The 26,743-nt window shown below is 42.9% G+C and overlaps 1 protein-coding gene across 2 annotated transcripts in view; it reads left to right on the top strand.

Moving 5' to 3' along the window:
* The first annotated feature begins 11,859 nt into the window (after nucleotides 1-11,859).
* Nucleotides 11,860-26,743, top strand: part of CABLES2 (Cdk5 and Abl enzyme substrate 2) — a 49,499-nt gene continuing 34,615 nt past the window's right edge. The window contains exon 1 of one of the 2 annotated variants that reach the window (XM_088154558.1): nucleotides 11,860-12,618. In XM_088154558.1, the coding sequence (XP_088010684.1) occupies nucleotides 11,981-12,618 (638 nt within the window). In that variant the 5' untranslated portion in view covers nucleotides 11,860-11,980. The remainder of the gene's footprint in view (nucleotides 12,619-26,743) is intronic. The other variant, XM_088154559.1, reaches the window with a different exon arrangement.

The following is a 26,743-nucleotide window of genomic DNA, read 5'->3' as shown; positions in this document are numbered from 1 at the left end:
CATAGACCTACCTATCAAACACTAGTGGGGTGGTCATGGATGCATGCGGGACATGCGTACGTAACACCATTCCAGGCCTTGGTTAAAGATGTGGGGCTATGAAGCCTGGGACTTAGTAGGCTGAAATTGACACATGATTAGCTATGGCTGAGTTCTCCCTGGGTCCACTGTGTTCTACATACCACTGGGCAGAATTTTGCATTACTGTGCAACTCAGCAATTGGCAACCGGGGGCCACATGGTTCCCTGGGGGCCCTAGGATATTTCGAGGGGGCCAAGGTAAAAAACATGTAATAGGGGACCATGGCACATGCCGAAGGGGCCACTGAAAAGTAAAGTGTTGTTTGTTTGTTTGTTTGTTTATTTAATTTATATTTCGAATTTAGTCACCACCCATCTCACTCAGAGAGTCACTCCGGGCGGTTTACAATAAAAATAAGGATTAAAAACCAATTAAAATACAGTAAAAACAGTATTCACAAATAAATAATATATTCCAAGGAATTGACAGTTTATAGTAGGTTATCAGCCTACGGGAGCTAATACTGCAAATACTGTCTTGTTGACAACAGAAAACGCACCATTTACTGTCCAATGTCTGAAGCCAGTAATGGGACCTGGACAGGGAGGCCCCAGGGGAAAAACAAGGTTGGAAGGAGACCATGGGTGAAAAGAGTTGAGAAACGTTGTTGTCCATAATGGCAGGGTTCTGATCTGAAAGTAGCCAAGAAGCATAAAATGGCTTGTGTAGCCAGAATACTTGCATAGGAGCAGAGTAATAAGATCATCACAAACATCTCTGTAAAATGGGCAGTGGAGAAGGACAGGTGTTACAGTTTCAACTTGCCCAATGGCACATGGACACTGTCTCTCCACCATAGGAAGTTTCTTATATCTGCCTTGAAGAACAGCCAAGGGGGGAGCATGGCACCAAGCCAGGGTAAAATTCTTTCTTACATGTGATGCATATAAAACATGGACGTGGCTTTGATCCTGAGGGTATGGCCACCATCTTGGCTCCTACCTTCACAGATACCCTTACCCAGTCAACTTCTTTTCTGCTGTTGCCTTCATCTGATCCCCAGGGCATAGGAGAAGCAGTCTTAAGTGGTCCTTAGCCGTACCAGCATTAAAATAGTCTTTTCTGTTAGGATATTCCCATGGGAAGAAATGCAACTCGCTTATCTCCAAACATTGTTTAGACTACAAAAACAGGCCATCTGCATTTATTTGTGTTAGTTTGCACGTATACTGCTAGTTATTGCCACCTATTGGCATCTGTATGCTAGTTACCCAATGGGGAGGTGCATAGGGTCAATACAATTGTGGGTGATTGTATGCCTCACTTCTTAGTAGGATTTTAGCCATCATGTAATCAGTTTTATGGGTTATGTAGTAGTAACTAATAACCAAGTAGTGTACCTCTTCTCTGAGAGTTTTTGGCTAGAGACTTTGTTAAACTTGTGTATTGAATAAGTCTTGGATGCCACATATATGAGAAGAAGTTATTTTTTTCTATGTTTTGCATGAAACTTGTATTTTATGTAGTTTTTATTTTTCTCAATAAACAACCAGATATTTTCTATAACTTCTGGCTGGATTTCTTTGGAGAACAAGATGGGGACATTGCATTCTTTGAATCTCTCTAACGCTGGTGTGTATTTTTGGTTAGAATTGTGGTTATAGCTGCACTCTGCATAACATTTTCCCCCATTCCAACATTGTCCAAGGGCAACCCCAGGGGGTGTCAAGTCTGTCTGACTTCATCATCTCAAAGAGATGTCAGATGACTGCAGTGACATGGAAGAGGGGAATCAGAAGGATCGGCAATGGGCATGGCCAATTTCACAAGGGTGTAGTTTTCAGCCAACTCAAGGGTGGCTGAACAACTTAGCTCACTGGTGGAGAACGATTATTTCCTGGTTCTGCTAAAACCAACATGGTCCACATGAGTCCTCTAAGCACCCATGATTTCTTCTGGTGTGCCTTTCTAGGAAAACAGACATCTATTACTGTATATAGGTCTATCTGTAATTGTATGCAGACGTTTAAGCAGACCTTGTTTCAGGGGATCCCTGAAATAAACAGAAGCCAACACAACCTTTATGCGGTGAAAAGTTAAGCACGGCCTCTTTGTGTGCATATATACTACAGATAGTCCCCAGTTTACAAACAAGTCCCATTCCCAAGGTCTGTCCTCAAGTCAAATTTGTATGTAAGCCAGAACAGTATTATTGTATGATACTGTGTAAGTAGTATTGTGTAATGAACTCGAACCATTGTGTATTTAACTTGAACCATTGAGTATTTAACTTGAATCACTGTATATTAAACTTGAATTTTCCTACAATAGGCTCTGTTCTTATCGATGGATTGTCTGTAACCTGGGCATTCTTAACAGAAGGACTACCTGTATTTATCAGCAGATGCTTGCAGGTTCAGAAGAAGAAAACCCTGAAGAAGGCCGGTGCCAATGGGCACTCTTTCAGTCAGTATCCTCTAACACCTCCTTTGGCAAGAAGAATGTCCATATGTTTCCTCTAAACAGCTAAGAGTCGTTCTATTCTTGCATGTGGTCAGTTGAAGGGCCTGGCTGAAGGACAGCTGTTGGATCTGTGCCAAGGACATGTGTTTTTTTTTTTTAGGGAAGGCAAATGATTCAGCACAAGACCCAAAGCACGTAGGCAAAAGGGGGGAAATGCTGGAATACCTGTACAGTGACACGTATATATCCTGGATATGGAATATAAAAAGAGGGAAGAAAAGCAGAGAAAAGGGAGTTTTGTTCTAACAGATCTGCAGGACGTACCGCTGGAGAGGACATCTCCCAGGAAACATAGAGTGAAGTGGACCTCCAAGTCCAGAGATTCTAACCCTGAGATGAGGAGGAGGACCAGGAAGAAAATCCTGGAGTGGCTTGTGAACACATGGAGAGACCAGAAGAACGGACTGTGCCGTGCTTAAGGAGTTTCAGATCCTGGACAGTGGAACTGTGTGAGTTAAAGGCTTTATCTGGCATCGAGACAGGCAGGAGAACTCACAGGCACTCCATTATCGACCACTGAGATAAGGAGGGGAAAATACAGCACATGCAGAAGTGAGGGAAAGAGAGCTGAGAGGTGGAGAATTCAGGAATATATAAATATATATCTATACTGTATTTATGTCTAGTTCGGTACTTACTAAGCTTTGTAAATTATATTTTCACTTGTATATATTCGCTCCCGCTATATATTTGTGTATGTATTTTAGGAATATTGTGTATTTATTTAGGAATAAACTCCCTCATTTGTTTCAGCCAGTGTTTTTCAAATTTGGCAAGGTTCAGATGGGTGGACTCCAACTCCCAGAATTCCCCAGCCAGCATGGAGTCCACCCATCTGAACCTTGCCAAGTTTGAAAAACATTGATTTATATGATCTGAAAAGCAGCTTGAGTATGTTGCAAGGGAGAATATTCTTAATTCTCCTTCGGTCTGAGTTATTGTTCTATTTGGCTATGCTCTTTCTTCCTTGCTTTTTCAAGTCATGGGCCACCCTGGCTTTTAAGGGATCTTTATTTATTCATTCAATTTATATAGCCGCCCATCTCCCATACGTGACTCTAGGCAGATATATCAGCAACCACAAATTAAAGAGTGGGTAGGGCTAGGACAAGGGAGGTAGATGGGGCTAGAATAAACCAAAACTTGTAAATGTTAATGTACTTACCATTAAAGCCAATTAATTAACAGTGTTAATGAGATTGCTTCCTGAGGATTTACATTAAGGATTTCCCTACTCTTTTGTAATGAAAATTATAGTTTGGCAACATTGGTTCCACTCAACTTACTAGAGGCACAACATCACTGTCCTGCTTGTTGGCAATGCTCTCTCCCTCTCTTTTTTTTTAATCTCACCTTTATTATTTTTTATAAATAATTCAAGGCGGCAAATACACCTAATACTCCTTCCTCCTCCTATTTTCCCCACAACAACAACCCTGTGAGATGGGTTGGGGTGAGAGAGAGGGACTGGCCCAAAGTCACCCAGCCAGCTTTCACGCCTAAGGTGGGACTAGAACTTCCCGTCTTCTGGTTTCTAGCCTGGTGCCTTTACCACTAGACCAAACTGGCTCTTCTTAGCATTCCTGAGAGGTTAGAAGCAAATGACCCTCTATTTCTAAAGCTGGGTTTCTATACAGTAGCTTTATGTTTTATATTCCCCCCCCCTTCCCCCCTTCCTCTGCTCTACTCCCGAAAGCCGTAACAATTGAACCATGTCCTTTTTCCAATACGCGTCATAGGAGAATGTTCTTCCTAAAAGTTAAGCTGGTGGCTGCAATCATGAGATTGAAAATTCGCATGCCTCAACGCACATAAAAAACACATGGAGCTTCAGTCGTACTGTTGCAGACACCATCTTTTTTCACAACACCCTGCACCCATCCTTGTTCCATGGCATCTTTATTTATACTATCATTCGTAACCTCATTTGTATGGGGCCTGTTCCCTAGACTCTAGGCAGCTTACAGTATAAGGAGAATTATAATAATCAAGGAGATAAAAGGAGAATTGCAAATAATCAATTACAAAACATACATTCAAATCCCTCACTGCAGTCCACCTAATTCAGACTTTCCACACCAAAACCTTTACAGAAGAGCGCTGCTTTGACATCTGTCCTGGATGCTAACAAGGTGGGGGCGCACCCTATTCTCAGGGGACAAGCTTTTCTAGATGAAGGGGCTGCTTTCAAGAAGACCAACTTCCAATCTCTCAAGAGGTGGGCACCCACAACACTCATCACACCCCATCAGCTAGCACAAACTGGGAGAGCGGAGAGTTTTATAGGTAATGACCAGTATCTTGAATTGGGCCAAGAACCCTTCCAGTAACCAATGCAGCTCCCACAGCATAGGGTTTAGTCTACTGAACTGGATAACACCAGTTGGCAAGGAGGCAACCATATTCTCTACCAGTTGTACCTTCCAGGTCCTCTTTAAGGACAACTCTATGGAGAGTGAATTGCATGATCTAGCCTGGAGATGACAAAGGTGTGAGACTTCTGTGTCTTCTGGCCCAGGAAAGGTCACAGCTAACCAGCCCCAGCTGGCCAAAGGCTCTTCTAGTTGTGACCTCCACCTGCTACTGTGGCAGGGGCCATCAGTCCAGAGAACCCTCAGGAAGCACAGCCCCATCGAGAGCTACAGACGGGACATCTATGGCATCTGAATCTATCCCATCTCATCCAATTTCAAAGGCACTGGGTAAGAACTTCACCACAACTTCTGCTCAGCCCAGGATGAAGACATATAGGGGATTGGAAGTAGTTTTTTTTATCAAACCCAAGTCTCTCGATGTTTCATTTTTAAGAAAGAGAAGAATCTCTATCCACCACAGAAAATATAACTTTAAAGCCTTCTAACATGTCTTTATTCCCCTCTTCATTCTAGGTCTGTAGTTTTCTTCACAGGAAACTTGGCTCACACTCCAAATAACAACATATTTATTTGTGATCAAAGATGAGACACAAGTCTGTTAAAAAATGTTATATTCTATTAAGACTTTATCCCACCCAATGACTTGCTATTGTGTTTTCAGAGCACCTACACAAAAGTTAACTTCCCTGGGATTTATCAGACACATCTTTTCTCCATCTTTTCCAGCATCCTATCTTTCAGCATCACTGTGACCAAAGCTATCCATATTGTAGTACCATTTCTCTACATAGTGGCATGACTGTACAATGAAAATCCAGTTTAATGGACCGATGAAAGGAAGGAGGCATCCGTGACTCCCAATTGCCAGTTGCATTGGGGTGTATATCGTTGTGGCAATTTAAGTTATTTGCATATGACTTATATTATGCAAATGATGCACATTACATCATTTGCATCATTGTATGTTATTTATGTGATGATGTAAGCGCTGCCAAAATCAGGGGAGTGATGTAAGCTTGTTCTGTTGCATACAAAGGCCATCTGGTAAATCAAGGTTTTACTGCAGACTCCAAGCTCCATGTTTTGATGAATCACTGGTAGCTGAAAACCTATTGAAGCATAGGTGAAGTTTTGATATTGGGACCAGCAGTGGAACAAATGTCTTGGCAAGAGTCATCCTTGAGTCTGGGCCATTTTGGGTCAGAGCTGCCGTGATTGCGTTCACACAACGTGCTGGATTAGGCTAAAATGGATTTGAATGGTTTGTGATTTAGCAAGGGGTAGAAACCTAGTCCTCTCTTTGCACATTGTGTGACCAGGCCATCACTTTTAAAGGAGTGCTTTTCAAACTTGGCAACCTTAAGACGTGTGGACTTCAACTCCCAGAATTCCCCAGCCAGCATGGCTGGCTGGGGAATTCTGGGAGTTGAAGTCCACACGTCTTAAGGTTGCCAAGTTTGAAAAGCACTCCTTTAAATCATAATGCAATTCATTTTGGGGGGCACAACATGTCATGTTTTATTTATTTATTACCCAAATTTAGAAACTGCCAGGGTCCCAAATGACTCTTGGCAGTTTATAAGATAAAATACGCAGTAAAAAATAGACAATAAAAATAGACAAATAAAAGGTCTACAAACCAGTTTTAAAAAATAGAATAAAATTAAATAAGGAAGCTATTATGATTTTTTCCCCATGGATTTTAGCATTATAATGGTTCTGTACTTTAGTTTGGTAATTTTATTCCTGCAATCTGTTATTCTAAATGATCATTTAATTGCCTTATTCAAATTGCATAACTATATTAATTTCCATGCCCCAAATTCTTAAAGTTACAATGTTTACTTGCAGTCATATGATTTTATAGCTTGTTTTATTCTAGTCAATGTCTGTGTTATATAGGCTGCATCGATATTCAGCGAGTTAAATGTGACTCTCTTTTTTTTCAAACATTGGTTTTGCTAGTCAAGGACCGAAATAAAATGACTGGCTGACTGGATAAGGAAGCTAAATTGTAATCCAAATCAGATGGAATCATGGTAGCACCAGGCTGACTTTGTGTGGACTTTAAGCAGAGTTTGGTCTCATTCATACATGGATGGGAGACCACCAGGAGTCCAGGTTAGACTAGGAGTCTGTCTGTCTATCTCCTGGAAAAAGGCAGGGGCAAACATCACTGTATTCTTACCAAGAAGTCTATGGTATCCCTAAAGTCACCAAGAGCTCAATTTAAAGAAAACTTTACTTTTTAAACCTGAGCTTAAGGTTTAGTATTGTAAGGTTCACGGCTACCCAGAAAACTTGAAATCAATCAACAGCACAAAATAAGAGACTTCAAGCAGGGACTTCTGTAAGCAGCGTTTTATTTGGCCAAGCAAAAGTCTGGGTGCTCACACCATGCACTAGGAGAGAGCAGGGTGGCACACCCTTGGAGACAAAACCACAGTCTTTTATAGTATTTTTAAAAAGGCAGATCTTAGTACCATTATAATAAAGATGAGTTTTACAACCAGTCAAAGAAACTTTAGCAGAATACATTATTCCCCGCCCTTGTTTGCTTACATTAACTCTATTCCCTGCCCTTGTTTGCTTACATTAATTTAAAGGAGTTCCCCCTAACTCTTATACCTTGTCAGTCCCTGCAGACCCTTGTTCTGGGTCCTCCCTCCTTATCAGGCTCTCTTTGGGAGGAGTTTTCCCTATTTTCTGAGCTAGCTCATCTGTGGTTAGTTGCTTCCTCTTGCAATTTCGCTAAGTGCTGTTAGTATTGAAGCTTGGCTATAAAGAACTCTGCGCATGTTCTAAAGCTATGAAGTTAACATTGCCAATTTAGTTATTGATCCCTTCAGTATATTGTGTAAACGCAGCTTCTGAGTATGAAATAAGAAGAGGGTCTCTTTGCAACAGCAAGTGCTACACAGGAGTAGGTTTTTTTTCCAGTGATGCTATGCTAATTTAACATCCCTGGTGAGATAGGAAGTGAAATTCCTACCCAGTCTATCTCTGGCTAGTTATTAAAACTCCACCAATGATAAGCAGCTGTGAATTGCAGATAGCAGGAACAGAAACCTCCCTTTTTCAGTAGCGCCCTGAATGCTCCATGATTAGAATGACCAGCCAGGAAAATAAAGAGAAAAAAATATATTAGGTTTGCAATCTAAGACTGTGTCCAATCACACTCAGAGAAAAAGGAAGGACATTTCTTCACAGTTTGCAAATGCTCTTCGATGCAGCTGCACTTTTCTTCTGGAGATGCTAATATGGTTTTGCTGCAGCCTGGTTCAAATACCAGCTCGCTTCTGAATTTGCAGCAGTGAAGCAGGATCCCGAGGAAGCACCAGAATCTGTCTTAAATTGCACCAAGGCCGCAGCATCTGAACTTCCAAATTCTGCACGGCCACATGCAGCAAATGTCAACTATTTGATTAACTTATGGTCTGATGTAGGAGTGTTGTGTCAACTTAGAAAATGGGAGATTCAGTCCCCAGTTAAGTGCATTGTGTGAATGTCACTCAACATTTCTCATTATTTTTTCTCTCAAATCAGCACAAGACAAGCGATGGACAAATCTGTTTACTACAACTGCCCTTCACACTTTTTTGAGGGGGGTGGGCAGAGATCCTGCAATGGCTTTAATAGTAGCCCTGCAGGAAGAAATCAAACCGGTGGGGTTTGAAGGTGAAAAAAATAAGGATTTTTGTCTGCTGTGGGCACAGGGCAAAAATGATGGCCTGCTATGTAGTAAATAATTGGCATTCGAGATTTTAATTCACTTTAGTAATTAGTCATTTTCACTATGCTTTTTTTAAAAAAAACCTCTCTAATGTGGGAAACAGGATTCAGTTGGGAAACCTGCTTTAAAAGCCTACACTTTTGAAAAGTTTTGAAAACGTAGTAAAGAGTATACATTCACAGAGGGCTTTCTTTGTTATTCATTCATCCATTCACTTAATCGTTTAAACAATTTATATAGCCGCCTATTTCACCAAGGTGACCCAGAGTGGCACACAAAGGTTAAAACCATAAACCATTCCATAAATCATAAAATCAATATTCAATTTTCTTTTCAAATCAGAAGCTTTAAAAGCCAGAAGTTCCCTACAGAGGAGGTAGACTGGAGGATTTCTTTGTTGGAAATGAACTTCTGTGGTATCTGGAGAAAGATGAAAGAGTTCAGCAGGAGAAACAAAGGCACCACAGTTTTTATTTCATTTATTTATCTATTTAAAGCCCACCCCAGTCCCAAAGGATTCTTGGGCAGTGTACAACATCAGATAAAAGAAAACAACAACAATATGACTACAACCACGGCATGACAAGGTAACAACAATGGTGCGTTGGAACATCTGCAAGAAATACCATTTGCCTGCAAGCAAGAACTGGTGGGACCACGAAACAGACAAAGTAATAGAAAATGAAGCAACTAAGGTGCTCTGGGGCTTTAGAATTCAAACAGACAAGCACCTGCCACACAACACCCCAGACTTAACAATTGTTGATAAGAAAGACAAAAAAGTCTGGATTGTGGACATTGCAATCCCTGGAGACAGCAGAAGAGAAGAGAAAGAACTGGAGAAAATCACAAGATACAAAGACCTACAAACAGAAGTAGAACAACCATGGTCAAAGAAAGCAAAGATAGTACCAAGAGTAATAGGCGCCTTGGGTGCAATCTCAAAACATCTGGAGCACCCCTTGAAGACCATCAGCACTGACAGAACCACCATCAGCCCATTGCAAAAGGCAGTTTGACCTGGAACAGCTTCTATCCTGCGATGATACCTTGAACACCATCAAACAGCAACGTGTGCCTATTCCAGGTCCTTGGGAAGGACTTGATAGGTGGACAAAAATGCCAAATCCAGTCTAAACATCTGGCTGACCATGCGACCAACCATAATATTGATATTATTGATACTATCAATATCAAAGTATTGATAGCTTTGCACAGATTAAAAAAAAAAGATTTCCTTGGGTGACTATATGGATGTTCAGTTTCTCACTCTAGCCTATAGTCCTGGTGGTCTCCCATCCAAGTACTAAGTATTATTTAGGGCAGTGTTGTCCAAACTTGGCCACTTTAAGATGAGTGGACTTCAACTCCCAGAATTCCCCAGCCAGCATGAAGTCCACTCATCTTAAAGTGGCCAAGTTTGGACAACACTGATTTAGGGTTAGGGTTAGAAATTAACCAAGGTAAAATCAGTTCTACAACTGTTGTGGGAATAAATATCAATAAAACTATATAAAAAAAACTCCATAGCATAGAGCTGAATAGTATATCATTAATTTGGCAATAACACCAAAGTCGTTTGCTATTTTATTTCCTCCTTCTAGGAGGTTGTTCTATCTTCCTTCTCTACTTTACAGCTCTGGGATTTCTTAACAGTCTCCCATCCAAGGACTTGACAGACCCAACCCTACTTAGCTTTGAGATCAATCCAGGTCAGATCTGCATTGCCACATAGCTGGGGAAGTTCATAAGACTACCCTTGCTAAATCATAAAATCAATCGGGTTGCTCTATCAGAGCTGCAGCAATCTGGATGAGTGTTTTGGTCTACAAAAGTTGTGCTGTGTGTATTCTTTGCAGGGGAATAGTTTGAGGGAGCACTGCATCTCTCTGGTCTCCTCTGAAGACTTCCCAACATGCTTAGGCAGGTCACCAAATGTTCTTCATTCACTCAACTCTGAATTCAAAACTAATCCAATGACCTGGACGCCCATCGCATGCTAAACAAAGCCAGCCAAGGTTAACCCTATCCAAGCTTAACAAATTGTGCGGCTCACCGTGTTTTTGCACCGTCAGGAGGACAACCTAGATGACCCTTCAATGCCACCTTCAGTTCCACTGATATTTATGAGATGTGCTTCCACATAAAAAAGTACAGGCTGGGGCTGTACGGGGTACAAATCTGCACCCCTGCTGCAGCCCTCAAGGTGTTGACTGAGGGTGTGGACTCCTCCTGCAACTTTTGGGGGCTCCGTCCCCAATATGAGTCGGACTGCATCATACATTCAGGTTTAGGGTTACTGAGGTAGGCTCCAAAAACCCAAACGACCACGAGATGGTTGCAATCGGAGTTTTCTGTATCTCTTTTATATGTATGTATGTATGTATGTATGTATGTATGTATGTATGTATAATGTTCCATATCTCAAGCAAATGTCCTAATTTGTGCAGCCCTAAAAATAATATTCTGTCTTCAGTCAGGTATTCTCTTTGAAGGCAAGGGCAAAAGACTTCCGGAAATCTTGCCAAGAAAACAGCAGGGACTAGTCCCTGCGGTCTCCAGAAGTCAAGACACGCACACAAACTCACTCACACAACTCTCTAAACCAGTGTTTCTCAAACTCTGCAACTTTAACAGGTGTGGACTTCAACTCCCAGAATGCCCCAGCCAGCCATGGTTGGCTGGGGAATTCTGGGAGTTGAAGTCCACACCTGTTAAAGTTGCCAGTTTGAGAAACACTGGTTTATATGGTCTGCAAAGAAGCCTGGTTATGTTGCAAGGGAGAATATTCTTAATTCTCCTGTCGCCCATTTATTGTTCTATTTGGCTATATCTTCCTTCCTATTTATTTATTTATTTACTCGACTTATATAGCCGCCCATCTCCCACACGTGACTCTAGGCCGCTATGCCGGCCGCCACCAAGTTTGAGAAAACGCGGCTTCCTTTGCTTGCCTGGCCTTCGCACCCGGCGGCCTTTAGGACCCCGTGAAGATGCGTAAACAGAAAGGAAGAAGGAAAGAAAAGGCCCCGGGTGGCGGGGTGGGGAGAGGAGGCGGGGAGCGGACGGAGCGGCGGTGACAATGGGACCGGCGGCGCACCAATGAGAGGCGGCGCAGGGCGCCCACATTTACATAGCGCCGCGCCGCGCCCAATGGCCGGCCAGGCGCGCCTCCGCCGCCCCTAGCCGGGCGAGCGGCGGAGGGGGAAGCGTGCGTCCGCCCCACCCGCCCGAGCTGGGGGCGGGCGGCCGGCGGGCCGACGGCTGCCCCGCCGCTGCGAGTGGCAGCAGTGGCGGCTGCGGGCGAGGCGGCCGCGGCTGCGGAGAATGGCTGCGGCTGCGTGCGGCTCCCCCGCCGGCCGGCCGCCCCGAGAGGAGCCCCCGGAGGCAGCGCCGGGGCTGCCGGCGGCCGGGGCGCGCAAGCGGGGCGGCGACGCGCGGCGCAGGCAGGCCGCGCTCTTCTTCCTCAACAACATCTCCCTGGACGGGCGGCCGCCGTGCCTGGCGCCCGGCAAGCCTCCGCCGCCGCAGGGGCAGCCCGCGCGGCCCGCCTCGCCGGCCCCGGGGGAGCCGCCGCCGCCCCCGCCGCGGCCGGAGGAGGAGAGCGGGGCGGCGGCGGCGGCGGCGGCGGCGGCGGGCCACGCGGACCCCGCGCCGCGCCTGGTGCTGGCCGCGCACGGGCCCCCGCCGGGGTTCCTGCTGCCCCCCGCGGCTGAGCTGGACCCTTCCCGCGGGCTGGGCGCGGCCGCTGCCCTGCTGCCCCAGCTGCTGCTGGGCAGCCCGCTCTGCCCGGTGCCCGCCGCCGCCGCCGCCGTCACCCCGGCCGCCCTGGCAGGGGTGTTGGTGGGCGCCCCCAAGACGGGCATCGCTCCTCCGGGGCTGCTGAGCCCCACCCAGGGCGCCCCTGCCGGAGGAGGAGGAGCAGGAGGAGGAGGAGGGTTGCCTCTGGAAGTGCAAAGGCAAAGGTGAGGGTCTCCCGCGTCCCGGGTCTCCTTCGAATATGGGGGAAGAGCCGATCCCGCCTGCTCTTGATCGTGTGCCAGCGAATTCCTCTTCCACTTCCTTGTCAAGCCGCCCTGCCGGGGGGGACTCACCCCTCCTTGCTCTTTCTTCAGGATTGGGGACCCCCCCCACCTTGCTTTCCAGCCAGCCACTAGGAATGGGCACTGGGGCACGTGAGAGTCCTTGCCGCACACCCGCCTTCTGCAGCTTCCCCCCTGCCAAGTGCACCGGACTACAGCCTCCCCCCCCCCCTCTTTAGGATGGGCTGACTGCGGTGCCCACCCTCCCAGCGGAAGCCGGTTGGGGCAAGGTGCCGTAGTCCGAGGCAGGCGGATGAGCTGGAGATCACGTCGGCGTGCGGCGCTCGAGGGACCGCTGGCTTTAGGCTGAGCAAACTTTCGGGCTGCAGCACGAAGGGGTGCCCCCTCTGAGGGGAGCGTGCCAAGAAAGGTTGCCTCTGTCTTCCACCCAAGGGAACCCGCGTAGCTTTGTCCTGGAAGGATGATCCAGGAGAGGAGTCTCCCCGAGGTGTTTTGCTGTGGGAGGTCTTCTCCCGGCTCCCTAAATGAGCAGGAAAGTTGGGGAACACCTATTAAGATGTTTCCACCTGATACACTTGACCAGAAGTGCAAAAAGCGTAGCCCAGAGATTGTAGCCAGCTCACCAGTGCCCTTTTGTGAGCCCCCCAGAGCCACCACTGGGTGATCAGGCCCTACATTTTAAAGGGGGCGTGTATCTTTTGGGTTTGCATTTTAGGAGATGGTTGGGAGAGAAGCAACGGGATGGTGCGCCGCTTTGCTTCTTGATTTCTTAGGAATCATACATTGGTTGCCTCTGCCTCTTTGCACCCCCCATTCCCTTCTTCTTTGAGGGTTTTGCTTTGCAATCCAGAGTAACTAAGTTTTGCCAAATTAACCCGTTCCTTTTTTTCCTCTTGGTTTTCACTCAAATCTCGCAGAGACATTTGGCTTCGAGGAAGTCTCAACACGGTTGGGTTCTGCTGAGATGTTCGTTGTGTCCCTTCAAGCCTTTAGAGAAGCTAACCTAGGGTGCATTTTCACCATTCCAGTGTGGCCAAAGGCTGAAGGGGGTTGTGTTTGTGTGCAAAATGAGCTGGGCTGGGTGGGGATCTCGAGCTCTGTTTGCATAGGGATCAGTGAGGCAACTGAAACTCAGCTAGCAGAGTTTCATTTTTGCTGTGGAATATGTGAATAGTGTCCTTAGGTTCAGGCTCAAAAAATGAGGATGCTTGCTTTGAAAAGTTGGAGAAGAATCCATCTCCACTCGAAGCACAAATTCCTTCTACCCCACCATCACAGATTTGTGTATGTGTGTACATGTGTGTGATCTTTAGGCTGGGCAAAGTTGATTAAGCTGACAGATCAGCTTTGACTGATCCCCAAGTCCTTAGCAGGGTGAGATCTACTTGGATCATGAAGAAAGCCTGTAAAGTAAATTGGAACTCAATCTGTAAAGGAGATTGTAAACCAATCTGTAGCATAGATGGAGAAATTGAAAAAAATCTCCTGAAAGAAGTCAAAAGCAAGCCATTTCTGTATTGTTGCCAAGAAAACTCTCTGGACATGTTCATGAAGTCACCATTTCAAGCTTGACTCAAAGGAGACTTTACAAGTTGTTCCATGGTTTCTACTAGGAATCTGTGAATGAGCCTCAAATTGGTAGAGTTGCTTTGAAGAAGGTAAACACAAAAGATTCAATGTGCATATAGAGTCTGGGGCAGGAGTTTATTCAGAAATGTGCTATTTTTGGTATTTGTTGTAAGCTTCAAAGCTGTAAAGCTAGTTGGCTCGTCTTGAGCAAGCCAAAGAATCCTGTGGCTGCATTCACACAACCTGGTTTCTTGAATTAGCCCATTTCCTAGGTTTGCATAATACATGGGGCCCTAAACAAGTCAAATGTAATGAACTAAGCTACAAAATACCTACCTAAGCTGATTATGTCACAGTTTTATTACTGACCCAGGACAGGTGTGAACACAGCCATGGTGGCTTGAAATATGAGGTGGTTTTTTTTTTTTATTATTATTATTCCTCTGTTTGCTACTTGTACATACCATTCCCTTCCAAGTTATAGAAGGTATATCATGTCTAGTGTATTTTTCCATACATAGTTTATTTATTTATTATATTTATATCCCACCTTTAATGCCCCAATACAGCCAGATATTACCTAAAGGTAAGTACCCTCTTTTATAAAATCTTGGGCTGTGCAGTATTTCTGAGATAATTTAGAAAAGCTGCTTCAAATGCATGAGAATATGACTATGGCATCTTACTGCAGCTCCTTAAAACAGCTGCGTCTTTTCCTGATGCCACATGCTCCAAAGCAGCTTTTTGGAATCATACCCCCTACTGCTCTGATAAAATCCATCATTTAATATGGTAAGCCACAAAGCCACAAAATAGAACATGCTTCTGAGTTCTTCAGATTATCTTTTTTTTTTTACTAGATAATATGAAAAGAGAAAATGAAGTCAAAAAATTCCTCTATGTCTTGTGACCAAGTGACCTGCAGCTTCATTTAGTCTCAAAGAGGAAAAGCCAAACTGAATTTCTCACTAAATAGATTATATATTATATATATTCAGAAAGAATGCTGACCCTCTCTCATTTAGTTTCTGAAAATATAAAGTCCTGAGGATGTTGCAAATTACCTGTTGACATTTGCTGTTTCTTTGACTGATATATGAATGTATATTTAATTTTGAAGCAAATAATCCTTGTGGTTGACCCATTGTTTATTTGGTAAGAAACCTTCCGGTATTTGAGAGTTAAGCTTGTCACACTTATGGCAAAGCTCACACAACATGCTTAACCAGATCAAATAAAGACCTAAAACAGGGTTCCCCACCTGGCCAACTTCTAAATGTGTGGACTTCAACTCCCAGAATTCCTCAGTCAGTGTGGTCTTTGCTGAGAATTCTGGGAGTTGAAGCCTGCACATCTGGAAGTTGGCCAGGTTGGGAAACCTTGAGACAATCTATATGCATTTGTAGTGTATGCTAAGCTTAGTTATTGTTAACCTTGGTTAGGGTGGTTTTTTTGTTTTGTTTTTTTTGAGGAGGCTGGGTTTTTTTTGTAATTTAGCATGTTATATGGACACAACCCCATTTGGTTAGTTTATGATTCCGTGTATTGTGTGGATAAATTGAGTTAATTTTAGTGATTAGGCAGAGCATCTTTGCATCCTTGTCAAGGATTGGCCTCTATAAACCTGCTGAGCATTTTGGATTATTTTGAAAATGAATGTTTTAAATCAATGTGGTTCTTTCTTGGCCCGTTGTTTTTTTTAAAAACATAGTAATAAAGAAGTATTTTAAATATTTGGGCAGTTGACCACAGGCTTTTTTGGTTGCTGTTTGATGTTCTCTGTGTGAGTGTTTACTCTTGTCAAATGCTAAGTCATGAATATTAAAAAAACAAAAAAAATGGGCTTAAGCATTGCATAAGCATTGCACACACTAATTATTGAAGCAATGCATACACTAACTTCACTTGCCCAGGCAAAAACCGTTTACCTTAGATGTTTGTTTTTGTTGCTCGGTTTGGTTTGTCTTAATCCTGGTAATAAATGTTTTATGCTTTATGTATACTGTAGGAGGAGTGTCCAGAGAAAGGAAACCTTTTTTTTCCCCCCCAGGGAAGAAAAAGAATAGTTCTTTTTAGGAAATCTGATTGTCATGTTCAGGTTGAGCCTGTAGCATTGAGGTGCTGATGTTTGTCAAAAATATAATGATTTTTGTTCGGCTTGTAAAACTACCGTTGTTACTGTACTGTGTAACTGTCTGTGGCTTTCCACCCCTTTGCTCTCCAATGCATCTTCCTTTCATACAGATCTGCAATAATTAAGAAAATTCTAGCACTGTTGGAAGAAAATTTGCTTTATAAGTTGAGGTCTATTCCATCTCTAGTTTTTGGAGTACAAAATTGGGTGGGTGGGAGCAAAGCTTGAGACCCTCCCACCGTTTGTATGCAATGTCAGGTCTCATTCCCTTCTCTCTTCCATTCCCCACCCAACCTTGTCCATTGGGTAGGCGGTAGGAACAAGACTTATGCACAAGGGAATCATATGCATGAAAAACTTTAGTATAACAGTTGTACATATATTCTGGTCAGAACCTGGCTTGCTCCTTTTTGCTTATACATGAGTGAAAAAAGAAGGGTCCTGAATACATGAAATAAATAAATAAAATAAACTGGAAGTACTGTATTTGGTGTTAGCAGTATGGACAACTTGTGTGGTTCTGAATTGCTAGAGCAGGCTTCCTTAATTTAGTATCCTCCAGATATTTAAGGTCTACAATCGTGAATATTTTAGTACAAATACACAGGGAAGGCTCCTGTGCATTAGAAGAACCACAGATGGATTCAGATGTTAAATTCAGCTTCTTATGCACATCTCTGAAAACGTGCAAGCAGGTGGCTGGGTAAGGTTTTCAGAGGTAGTGGATTAGGGTTTGCTTGCTGACTCTTCCCTGTGACAAGCAGAATAACTTGTGCAAATGGATAATAGAGATTGGGGTTTATTGGTTATCGATTCCATTGTCCTCCTTCTCAGAAATCTGCTGTGAGTTGTCCAACCTCTACCTAAAGCCTTCGTCATGCTGCTTTGCCATTCAGCTTCTCTTAATGAGCGATACTTTATTGCCTCCCACTTTTAAAGCCATTAGTAGCAGATAACTTTCAAAGGTGTGTCTCGTTTTTGTTCTCACTGGAATTGTGGCTTGAAATTCATTTTTTGGCTTCTTTCCTTGTATGTACATCTGGCTGTAAAATCTAGCATTTTCCAGAAGGTTTTGCATGAGGGCCAGTTTGGTGTGGTGGTTAAGGGCACTAGGCTGGAAACCAGGGGACTGTGAGTTCTAGTCCCACTTCAGCATGAAGCCAGCTGGACCAGTCACACTCTCTCATCCACAGGAAGGAGGAAGTGGCAAACCATTCCAAAAATGTTGGCAAGAAAACTGCAGGGGCTTGGAGTCAAGACTGACTCAAAGGTATGCATATATACACACGTAAGATATAGACCTTTCTTTGCTTAGCGCAAAATGGTAAAGTTGTCACTGTGTATAGTGACACCTCTTATTCTGTAGATCAGTGTTTCTCAACCTTAGCAACTTTAAGGCGGGAGGGACTTCAACTCCCAGAATTCCCCAGCCAGCACAGCTGGCTGGGGAATTCTGGGAGTTGAAGTCCACCCATCTTCAAGCTGCCATGGTGGAGAAACACTGCTATGGATACTAATGCAAAGCACCAGAGAGCCCTCAACACCACCTTCCAGCATTGGCCTTACCAAGATTATTGCTCCCATTTTTCAATTTTCAATTTTGTTTCTTTCAATGTTCACTGACTATGAATGAATCCAAGATCTCTTCAACCAACTCTCAGTTCACGATAGCAAGGCAGACTCTTTTGGTGATCTTTTTTGGTAGATCCAAAGCAATCCCATCTTAACTGATAGCAGCTAGAACAAATCCAAGTGGGGTTTGCATCAAAGTACAATCAACCATCTTCTCCCTGTGTCAAGCTTCATTTAAAAGGAGTTGCCACAATACAGTTGTGATGCAATGTGGAATGTCCTCTGCCTGACCTCTTTCACATGCAGGCTTGTCTTGTTGTTGAGACTTTTTCTTCTCTGTCAGATACAATTTACTGTTACCTATTGAAGTTAGAAATTTATAGGACAGGCTTTTGCAACCAGGTGCCTCTTACAGATGCACTAGACTTCCACTTCCATAATTAAGAGCCCTTTAGGGACAAGATTGTTAATGTGCTTTTCCTTGCTTGTTATCTGCTAGGGCTTTTCTTTCCCAGGGGATCTGAGGCAAAAATAATACATTTTGGAAAGATTTTTCTCATTTTGCATGGTGTTGGCCTCCTGCAAAATGTGCCAAACAGCCTTTCTGTTTTGGTTCTCTTCAAATGCATTGGATTTTCTTCCATAGTATCTAGAAGTTCCAGTCAACAAATCCAAAACTAACCAAGCTGAAAAGGCAGCTAAAATACCCAGAAGGAACCAAGTTGAGAAGATGACCCAAATGCATGGAAGGAACCAGGTTTAGAAGGTGGCTAGAATAAATGGAAGGAACCTTGTTGAAAGGACTGCTAGAAGATAATGCACATCTTCTATCTGTGTTATGTCATATGTGTTTATTGGAAGGTGTTTAAACAACAAGGTGCATTCCTTAAAGCAGAGGTTATCATCTTTGGATTGTATATGCAGAGCCATATAATGCATGTGAATGAAGTTGGGATCTCCTGGTGTGTGTGTGTGTGATATTTTATTAAGCCTTATTTTAAGGCTTACACAATTTTATTTTAATATATTTCCTACCTCAAAATGGTGGGAGCTGTGCCACTGATTTTTTGGAAATTGTGCCATCATAATGTGGGGGTGTACTCTGAGGTTGCTTGCTCTCGATTTATATGGAAAAATTGACCACTTAAAGCTGCCTTTTACCTGGTTGAACTATTTCTCCTTAAGTTCAAGGATGTTGGCTGCAGTTGGCAGGGAAAAAAAACTTTTTCTTTGTTCCTTTCTAGGTGGTGATACTGTATATTGAACTGGCACTTCTTGGTGTATAGCATATGTCTTCTCACCTTCAGTTTTTGCCATTTCCTGACCAACCTTCTATACTTAACTCCAGTTGGCCCCAATTTATTGCCTTCCAGATAGATCACAGTTCCCAGCTGATGTAGGTCACGGGCCATGTTGGATGAAAATTGTGGGAAGGTACTCCCTGTGATGTGAAGGATTAGAAAAAATAAACTGGAAAGTCACATGCGCACACAAATGCACCTCCCTCTTGGAAAAGGGGTGTTCCCCAGATCTTCACAGTTGTAATAGTCCAACAAATTTGGATAACTTCACAGTGCAGAGAGTTGAGAGATATTGGAAAAATGGACCTTCTTCCTTCTGCCTTATTCTTTTAAGGATGAAGGCCTTCACTTCAGGGAATGCTTTTCTAAACAATGGAGATTTAAGAGTTGAGTGACTCTTTGCCCACCCTCCTTAGGCTAACTATTCAGTAACCTTGTCTAGCCCTGAAAGCTAAGCTGAGTCAGGCCTGTTTAAGACTTACACGTGAGATCACCAGGACATTCCAGGGCTGTAGGGAAGACTGGGAATTTTTTTAAAAATCCCAAAAGGAGGCAGTGGAAAATCACTTCCATATTGTTGCCAGGAAGACTGCATGGACTTGTCTATGAAGTCAGCCAAAGTCAAGTTGACTGTACCTTTTACCTTAAGCTAAATTGGGCCAACAATCAATTCTCCCCACCATACCTCATAGAGTTAAAGAAAAACTGGCTAACCTGTCAGTCCAAAGAGCAGGAAGAGACAAGCCCAGGAGAATGGAAAGCTGGAGAGCCAAACAGGAGCAGGGTTTCTTAAAGAGGAAAAGGGTAGCTCTGTTTTGCTTTTGTCTTTATTCCCATCACAGCAATTCCCTGGGGCTGGCTAGAAGCCATGTAAGAAAAGAAGCCCCCTCCCATAGAAATCCTAGTTGGAGATCATGGATTTATATAGCAACCTAAGGTTAGAGATTTTATTTTAAGGATGGTGATCTCTCCGTGGGACATGATTCTCTGTGTGCATGCATGTATGTGTTGTGAGTATGTTGTGAGAGATCCTGGGCCAAGGGAGCAGCTGGCTGAAATCAACCTCATCAGAAATAAATATTCATTTCTTCTCCTTTGTTCTTCTTTCTCCTTGTGCCTTTCAGCTCCCTTTCTTCCTTGACCTTGTTATACCTAATAAAGACATGAATCCTTAGTGAATCAGGGAGGCTCATTCTCAAGAAAGGACACACTTAGAGCATGTATGCTTCCCTCCAGGTCAAGCTACTGAAGGAAAGAGGATTGCCATTGGCCTTCTCCTGAGTAAACTAGTAAGAGACAGGACTTCCTCTAGAGTAAATTGGGCTTGGGGCAGCATTGTTGGGTCTGCTCTTTCCAGCAATGATGGGGAGAGTGCAGTAGGGTTGTAGCAGAGGGTTTAGAGCAGTGTTTCTCAACCTTGGCAACTTTAAGACACATGGACTTCAACTCCCAGAATAAGCTGGCTGGGGAATTCTGGGAGTTGAAGTCCACATGTCTTAAAGTTGCCAAAGTTGAGAAACATTGGCTTAAAGAGACACTCCCAGGAACCAGCAGGGCCCAATCCACCAATCCTGTGCAAGCTTCCCATTACAAATGATGAGTATTCATTCTTTTTCTTCCACTAGCTGTCTTTTATCCTTTCTATGTCTTCTACTCCCTCTGCATTTGAATTTATCCCTATTTCAGATAAGAGGTTCAACAATATGGAAGTCTCTTCTTAATATTACATCCTCTGCTCATTCTTCCTTCCCTTTTGCCTTCTTCCATTTATTCCTGTTCTGTATTACCAGCTGATGAACTGTTCTTTAACCACTGGAGTCTTTCCAGATTCTTATACACACGTTCTTCTTCATCCTTTGTTAACGGAACCCTCCTTAGATCCCTCTTTGTGCCCAAGTGATTAGCCTGGTACTTCCTCCAATCCTGAATGGTGTTTTGGTAGCCAAGTCCCATTGCATCAGTTCTGCCCATTTGGGACCAAATAGCAGTATTTTATATCCTTGAGCATCAGGTATTACTGTCTAAGTCAGGGTTTTTCAATCTTGGCAACTTTAAGATGTGTGGGCTCCAACTCCCAGAGTTCCCATGCTGGCTGGGGAATTCTAGGAGTTGAAGTCCACACATCTTAAAGTCACCAAGGTTGAAAAACACTGGTCTAGGTTATGGTCCCTGGGCATCACTGGTGGTACACTTGATTAGGTCAAATCCTTTGTGTCATCTTGGTGGAGTTTGGGTTTTTGTTTTTTGTTTTTTTGTTTTTTGATTTGTTTTGCAATATTACATGGCAGATTACTGTCCTCAGAATTTCTCCTTATAACAGGTTCCTTCAGGGATCAATTCTGGATGCTATTTTATTTACTCTTTGCATTGTCTTCTTGAGTGTCCTGATTTACAGTCAAGGTTTTCAGTATAATTGCTATGCTGGTACAGTAATGTTCAGGGCTGTCACTGGGGGACTTTTGGGGCCTTTTATGAAAATGCATAGTGACTTGTGGTAGAATGTTCTGCTAGCTTTTCCTCTTGGATATATTCCCATCACCTTAAACTGCATATGGAGAAGACCCAGATCATCTGTTTCAGCCAGCTCATTCTTCCCATCCTCTACTGGGTCATCTCCCTGTTCATCTCCAGGACTCTCAAATTACCTGTTGTCACCATTCTCAGCCTCTGCTCGCAGTCTTTATCGATGAACAGCTGACGTGCTTCCCAGGTTTGCTTCCATGGTTGGCTACCCTCTGTGCAGCTTGAGGAAGAGACTGCTATTCTAATAGCGATACTGACAAGTTGTAACAAGTAGGATATATGGGTATCCCTGGCCATTTCCATCTTGTCTGTGCCAACTGCAGCCCACATCTACAGTCCCAGTCCTCGGGGGTAGAAAGTTACTCAGCTCTGTGATAAAGGGAAAATTACAGAGATGTAAGGTAAGCATTCAAATAATCTTTTCTTCCTCTCTGATCCTGAGAAATGAGCAGAAAGATAAGTGATTATGGTATTTTCTCACCACACTAGCACTATTGTGGTTGTCTGAAACTGAGAAAATTAGTCACTATGTAGTTAAGTGAGAACCATTAACCATTACCTACAGTGGTCTACTCTTGGTTAAGCAGCACTGGCATCACACTGGCTTAGTGTGGATTTCTTTGGAAGGCTATATTTAATCTGGACTTCCTTGGAAAGCTATATTTAAACGGTCATTAGTCCTCCAGAAAAAAGTTGTAGGATGCACCAGTGGCCACAAATCTCTGTTCATTTCACTTTGCGTGTTATTGTAGGCCATTTGTTCTGGCTGTTGTTGTGTGCAACAAATAAATAACTAAGCAGAAACGCCAAGTATTTCTTATTCTCTGGGATCAGCAATTGAGTGCTGAGGTCCAGGGACTTGAATAGAAGATTTGTGCAGGTTAATTAGTATCTCATTAATAAGATGCTGATGGTAGGATACTGGAAGTGAGTGTCTTCAAGCAAAGAGAGGTTACACTGAAACTGGGAATAAACTTTCCCCGTAGGGACAAAATGAAGCCAGCTAAATGTAGACTCTAAACCAGTGTTGTCCAAACTTGGCCACTTTAAGATGAGTGGACTTCAACTCCCAGAATTCCCCAGCCAGCATGGCTGGCTGGGGAATTCTTGGAGTTGAAGTCCACTCATCTTAAAGTGGCCAAGTTTGGACAACACTGCTCTAAACCCTTTAGGATAGGCAATGTGCAATAGCAATCTTCTCCACCCTGGTGGCCTCCAGATGTTTGGACTCCAACTTCCATGGATTATAGATGCTGGGTGTGTGTGTGTGAAAATTAGAAGCCCAACCTGTTTGAGGGGTGCTGGGTGGAAAAGGCTATTCAACAGCTTTTTGTAACTAATAGTCTGTAGAATTGTAAGAGGGATTGATCTTTTTAAAATGCATTATCTGTTATGTGGCTTCAAGTCAGTATTGACTCCTGGTAACAAGCTGGACTAGTCCCTGCAGTTTTCTTGGCAATGAAGATGCAGGATGAGAAATAACTTAGATGAGAGTAGCATTTGTACGTGAGCCCCTTTGGGAGAGAAGAGCACCAGCAAATATCTTTGCTCAACATGAAATGAGAAGAAGCACATTAAAGTCTCATCTCTGCATAACTAAGAATTAATCACTTGTAGGGCTCATATGATATTTACTCAAGTTGTTTATTAAGTAAGAGGTGAAAGTAGATTTCTTTGGTATATGGAACTTAACACTTTTGCCTTTTGAGAACACATATTCAGAACCTAAATGGCACGCTGACATTTTAATAGAAGTACCTAATTATAAAAAGGTGCAGTAAAGCCATAATTTGGAGTTATGCTTTCCAAACTGTTGGAAAATCAGTTCTCCAAAGAGCAACATATTAAAAGAGTTTGTTATCTTTGCTCTGAGAAATTGAATCAAGCAATCATAACAGCAAACCGAAAAAGGAGATTATATTTCTGTTTCTTATAGGACACTTTTATCTGCCTATAAAATTATTATCTCCTGCATTTTAGCTGGAGGAAGACAGAAGGATAGCAAGTGGGCAGATTGTAACTCGGATAGACATCTATTCTAAATGCTAAAACGGAGATATTTATTTCACACATATTTAACAAGTCTGGATTGCTGTATTGTGAGGGAACTCTGTAAATGGAGAATAACCTTTGACTGCTTTGCATATAAGCATTTCATACAGACCTAAACTATTTTATGTACATGTTTAAAAATGCAAAAGTATGACTTAAGCACATACACTGTACAGGGTTTTGTGTCAAGGGGTGTGAGGTTGCCATCAGATTTTCTACCAAGTCATCCCGGGATCCTGTAATTGGAATAGATTATATTTGTATTGCAGCAGAGAAGGGATTTTCCACGTTCTGCAGTTGCTTAACCTCTGGCTTTGGCACCTTTAAGTTTCCCTAATTTGGAAAATACTGAACATGCCTATATTCTTGAATGTTATATCTTTGGGATTTCATTTTAATATTTGATAGGGGAAAGCTGTGACCAGTTCTGCTTGGGGCCTAATGGAATTAGACATCAAGTATATTCCAACTTGGAATCTTGGCACAGAATATAATAGGACATATGGATCCAACCATCAGCAATTTAAATAGAAAATCAATAGAAAAAACCCTGCAGTTTTTGGAACACAGGGAATCCTACTCAGTGAATTGGGGCTCCTGTGTTTCTTCTAAATAATAGTCCCCGGATTAAGAACACCCGGTTTGCGGATGACCCATAGTTAAGAACGGAGCTTACTGTAGCAAAATTCGAGTTAAATACACCATGATTCGAGTTAAATACACAATAGTTCGAGTTCATTACACAATACTACTTATATGGTATTATATGATAATACTGTTCTGGCATACATACAAATTTGACTTAAGGACAGACCTTGGGAACAGAACTCGTTCTTAAACTGGGGACTAACTGTAAAACATTGTCAGCTCTGGTTACCATGTTTTGTACCTTAATGCAACCTATCCTGTCTGTTTTAAGATTATGTGGTATTTCTGAATAATACAACATTAGCCATGGGAAGCACATTTTGCATCTTCACGCCAGAAGTGGGTGGGGGGTTTATAGACACGCCAGGAATCTGTCTCCTGACCAGCATGTAAAATATCAGCCTTGCTTATCTGGAGTACTTCATGTGATTCCTTAACTGCAACTCTTTCTGTTGGGAAGAGGTCTTCGAAAAAATGGGGAGCCCTGCATTTTTCACCAGATTGTCAAGTTTTTGTTTGCAGTAGTGAGGGATGGAAGCTCGAAAGGAAGCAATGGTTTAAAGCAGTGCTCCTCAACCTCAGCAACTTGAAGATGTGTGGACTTCAACTCCTAGAATTCCCCATCCAGCGTGGGAATTCTGAGCTGAAGTCCACACATCTTCAAGTTGCTGAGGTTGAGAAAAACTGGTTTAAAGGGTACCAACCCTAACTTTAAAGAAGTCTAGATCCCAAATTGTGCAATGACAAGGAGCTTTTTTCCCCACATCCTTGCCAGATTTGGTAAACAATCTTTTCTGTATTGGTTCCTTGGTTATGGAATGCCCTTCCCCAGCAGGTTTAGTTGCCAGTTCCTCAATTGCTGGTATGCAGACTTTTCTTTTTCCTTTGAGTGGTGGTGTGACATGCCTTGGAGCTGTTCTGAACAAGTAGGTGAGAACAGGAGAAAGAATTGGGTGCGGCAGGACTTAAACCATATTTCATTTTGTTTCATTTAATTACACTTAAATTAAACAAAATGAAATATGGTTTAAGTTAATTAATGTTAAACATACTTCAGCATAGTTCATTTGATTACTCCCTCTATATTTATATAGGGCTGTACACATTTTGAATATGATTTGGAAGAAGTGATTTGGATCTTAGGCAAGGACAGCACCTTTCTGATTGGCATTAAACACCCCAACCTTTTTCAGGCAATTCTGGGGGGGGGGGGGAACAGCTGTTTTGATGGGTAAAAAACAAAGCACACACAGCTGCTTTGATGAGACAGTTCATAAGGTGACTCTTAAAGCAACTAGATGCATCTCTCCCCTGGCTCACACACAAAAATCTGCAAAAAAAGATTACTCTTTTTGTGAACGTTGGTGCTCTGTTTTGCAAGTCCAAAGCACTTTCTCCAAATCATTTAGTGCAGAGCCCTCATATTTAATAATTTCTCTCTTCTGTCAAGTTAAGCATTATAAGCACCCCAATTTTTCAGGGGCCGTAGACTGCTCTGGGGCTCAGTTTAGGCGCACCTTCCTTTATTGTTCAGGAGATGTTTCTGTAGTTTTGTTAATAGCAAGTCTAATGCTTACTATTCTTAACTATTTTAGATCAGTTTGGGGTGCTCTAGATGTGTTGAGAATTCAGGGCTAGCTTCCAGCCTCCTCTGACTTAATTAAAGGATACCTGTTGGGCAAAGCTGTTTTAGAAAGAGAGATGGATTACTTTGGGTGATAGATTAAGAATACGGTATATTCAAAACTCCGTTGAGACAAGTCTCAGGTCTACTGCCTTTCCCCCCCTATTTTTTTAAGTTGCTGTTCTAGGCTGCAATAGAATCCTAGTTATCCCACGGAATTACATGGCCAGAATATTCTGGGCATAAAAAGGTGATGTCGGAGAAAGTAGCATAAAAATAAGATTTGCATCCTGCATGTGAAAGACCCCCAGGGTGTTCAAATTCAGCACTGCAGTTAGCTTAGTCATGCTGGTCTTTGAATTGTTTGCGTAGTATCTAATGAGGCTGCACGGTGTGGGTGGTTTGAATGCTGCCAATGTGTTCAGGGAGGGGGTAGATTTAAATAAAGGAGGAATGAAATCTGAGAGTCCTTGTTCTGGGCCGGAGAACATGATGATCAGAGGCTGTGTGTGTCTCCTCCAGCACAATTTCATCATTAAATTCTTTTTAAAAACCTGATTTCAAGTACAGGGCCACTGAAAATAAAACACGCAGGCATCTTTTTTCTGTGAATTCCTATGAGCT

The sequence above is a fragment of the Python bivittatus genome, unplaced genomic scaffold (genome assembly GCF_059951505.1).
Source record: "Python bivittatus isolate LINGU-HERP-01145 unplaced genomic scaffold, Pbiv_v1 ctg000700_np1212, whole genome shotgun sequence".
Taxonomy (NCBI): Eukaryota; Metazoa; Chordata; class Lepidosauria; order Squamata; family Pythonidae; genus Python; species Python bivittatus.
The sequence above is the reverse complement of the archived record's forward strand: the minus strand, read 5'-3'. Positions and strand labels throughout refer to the sequence as shown.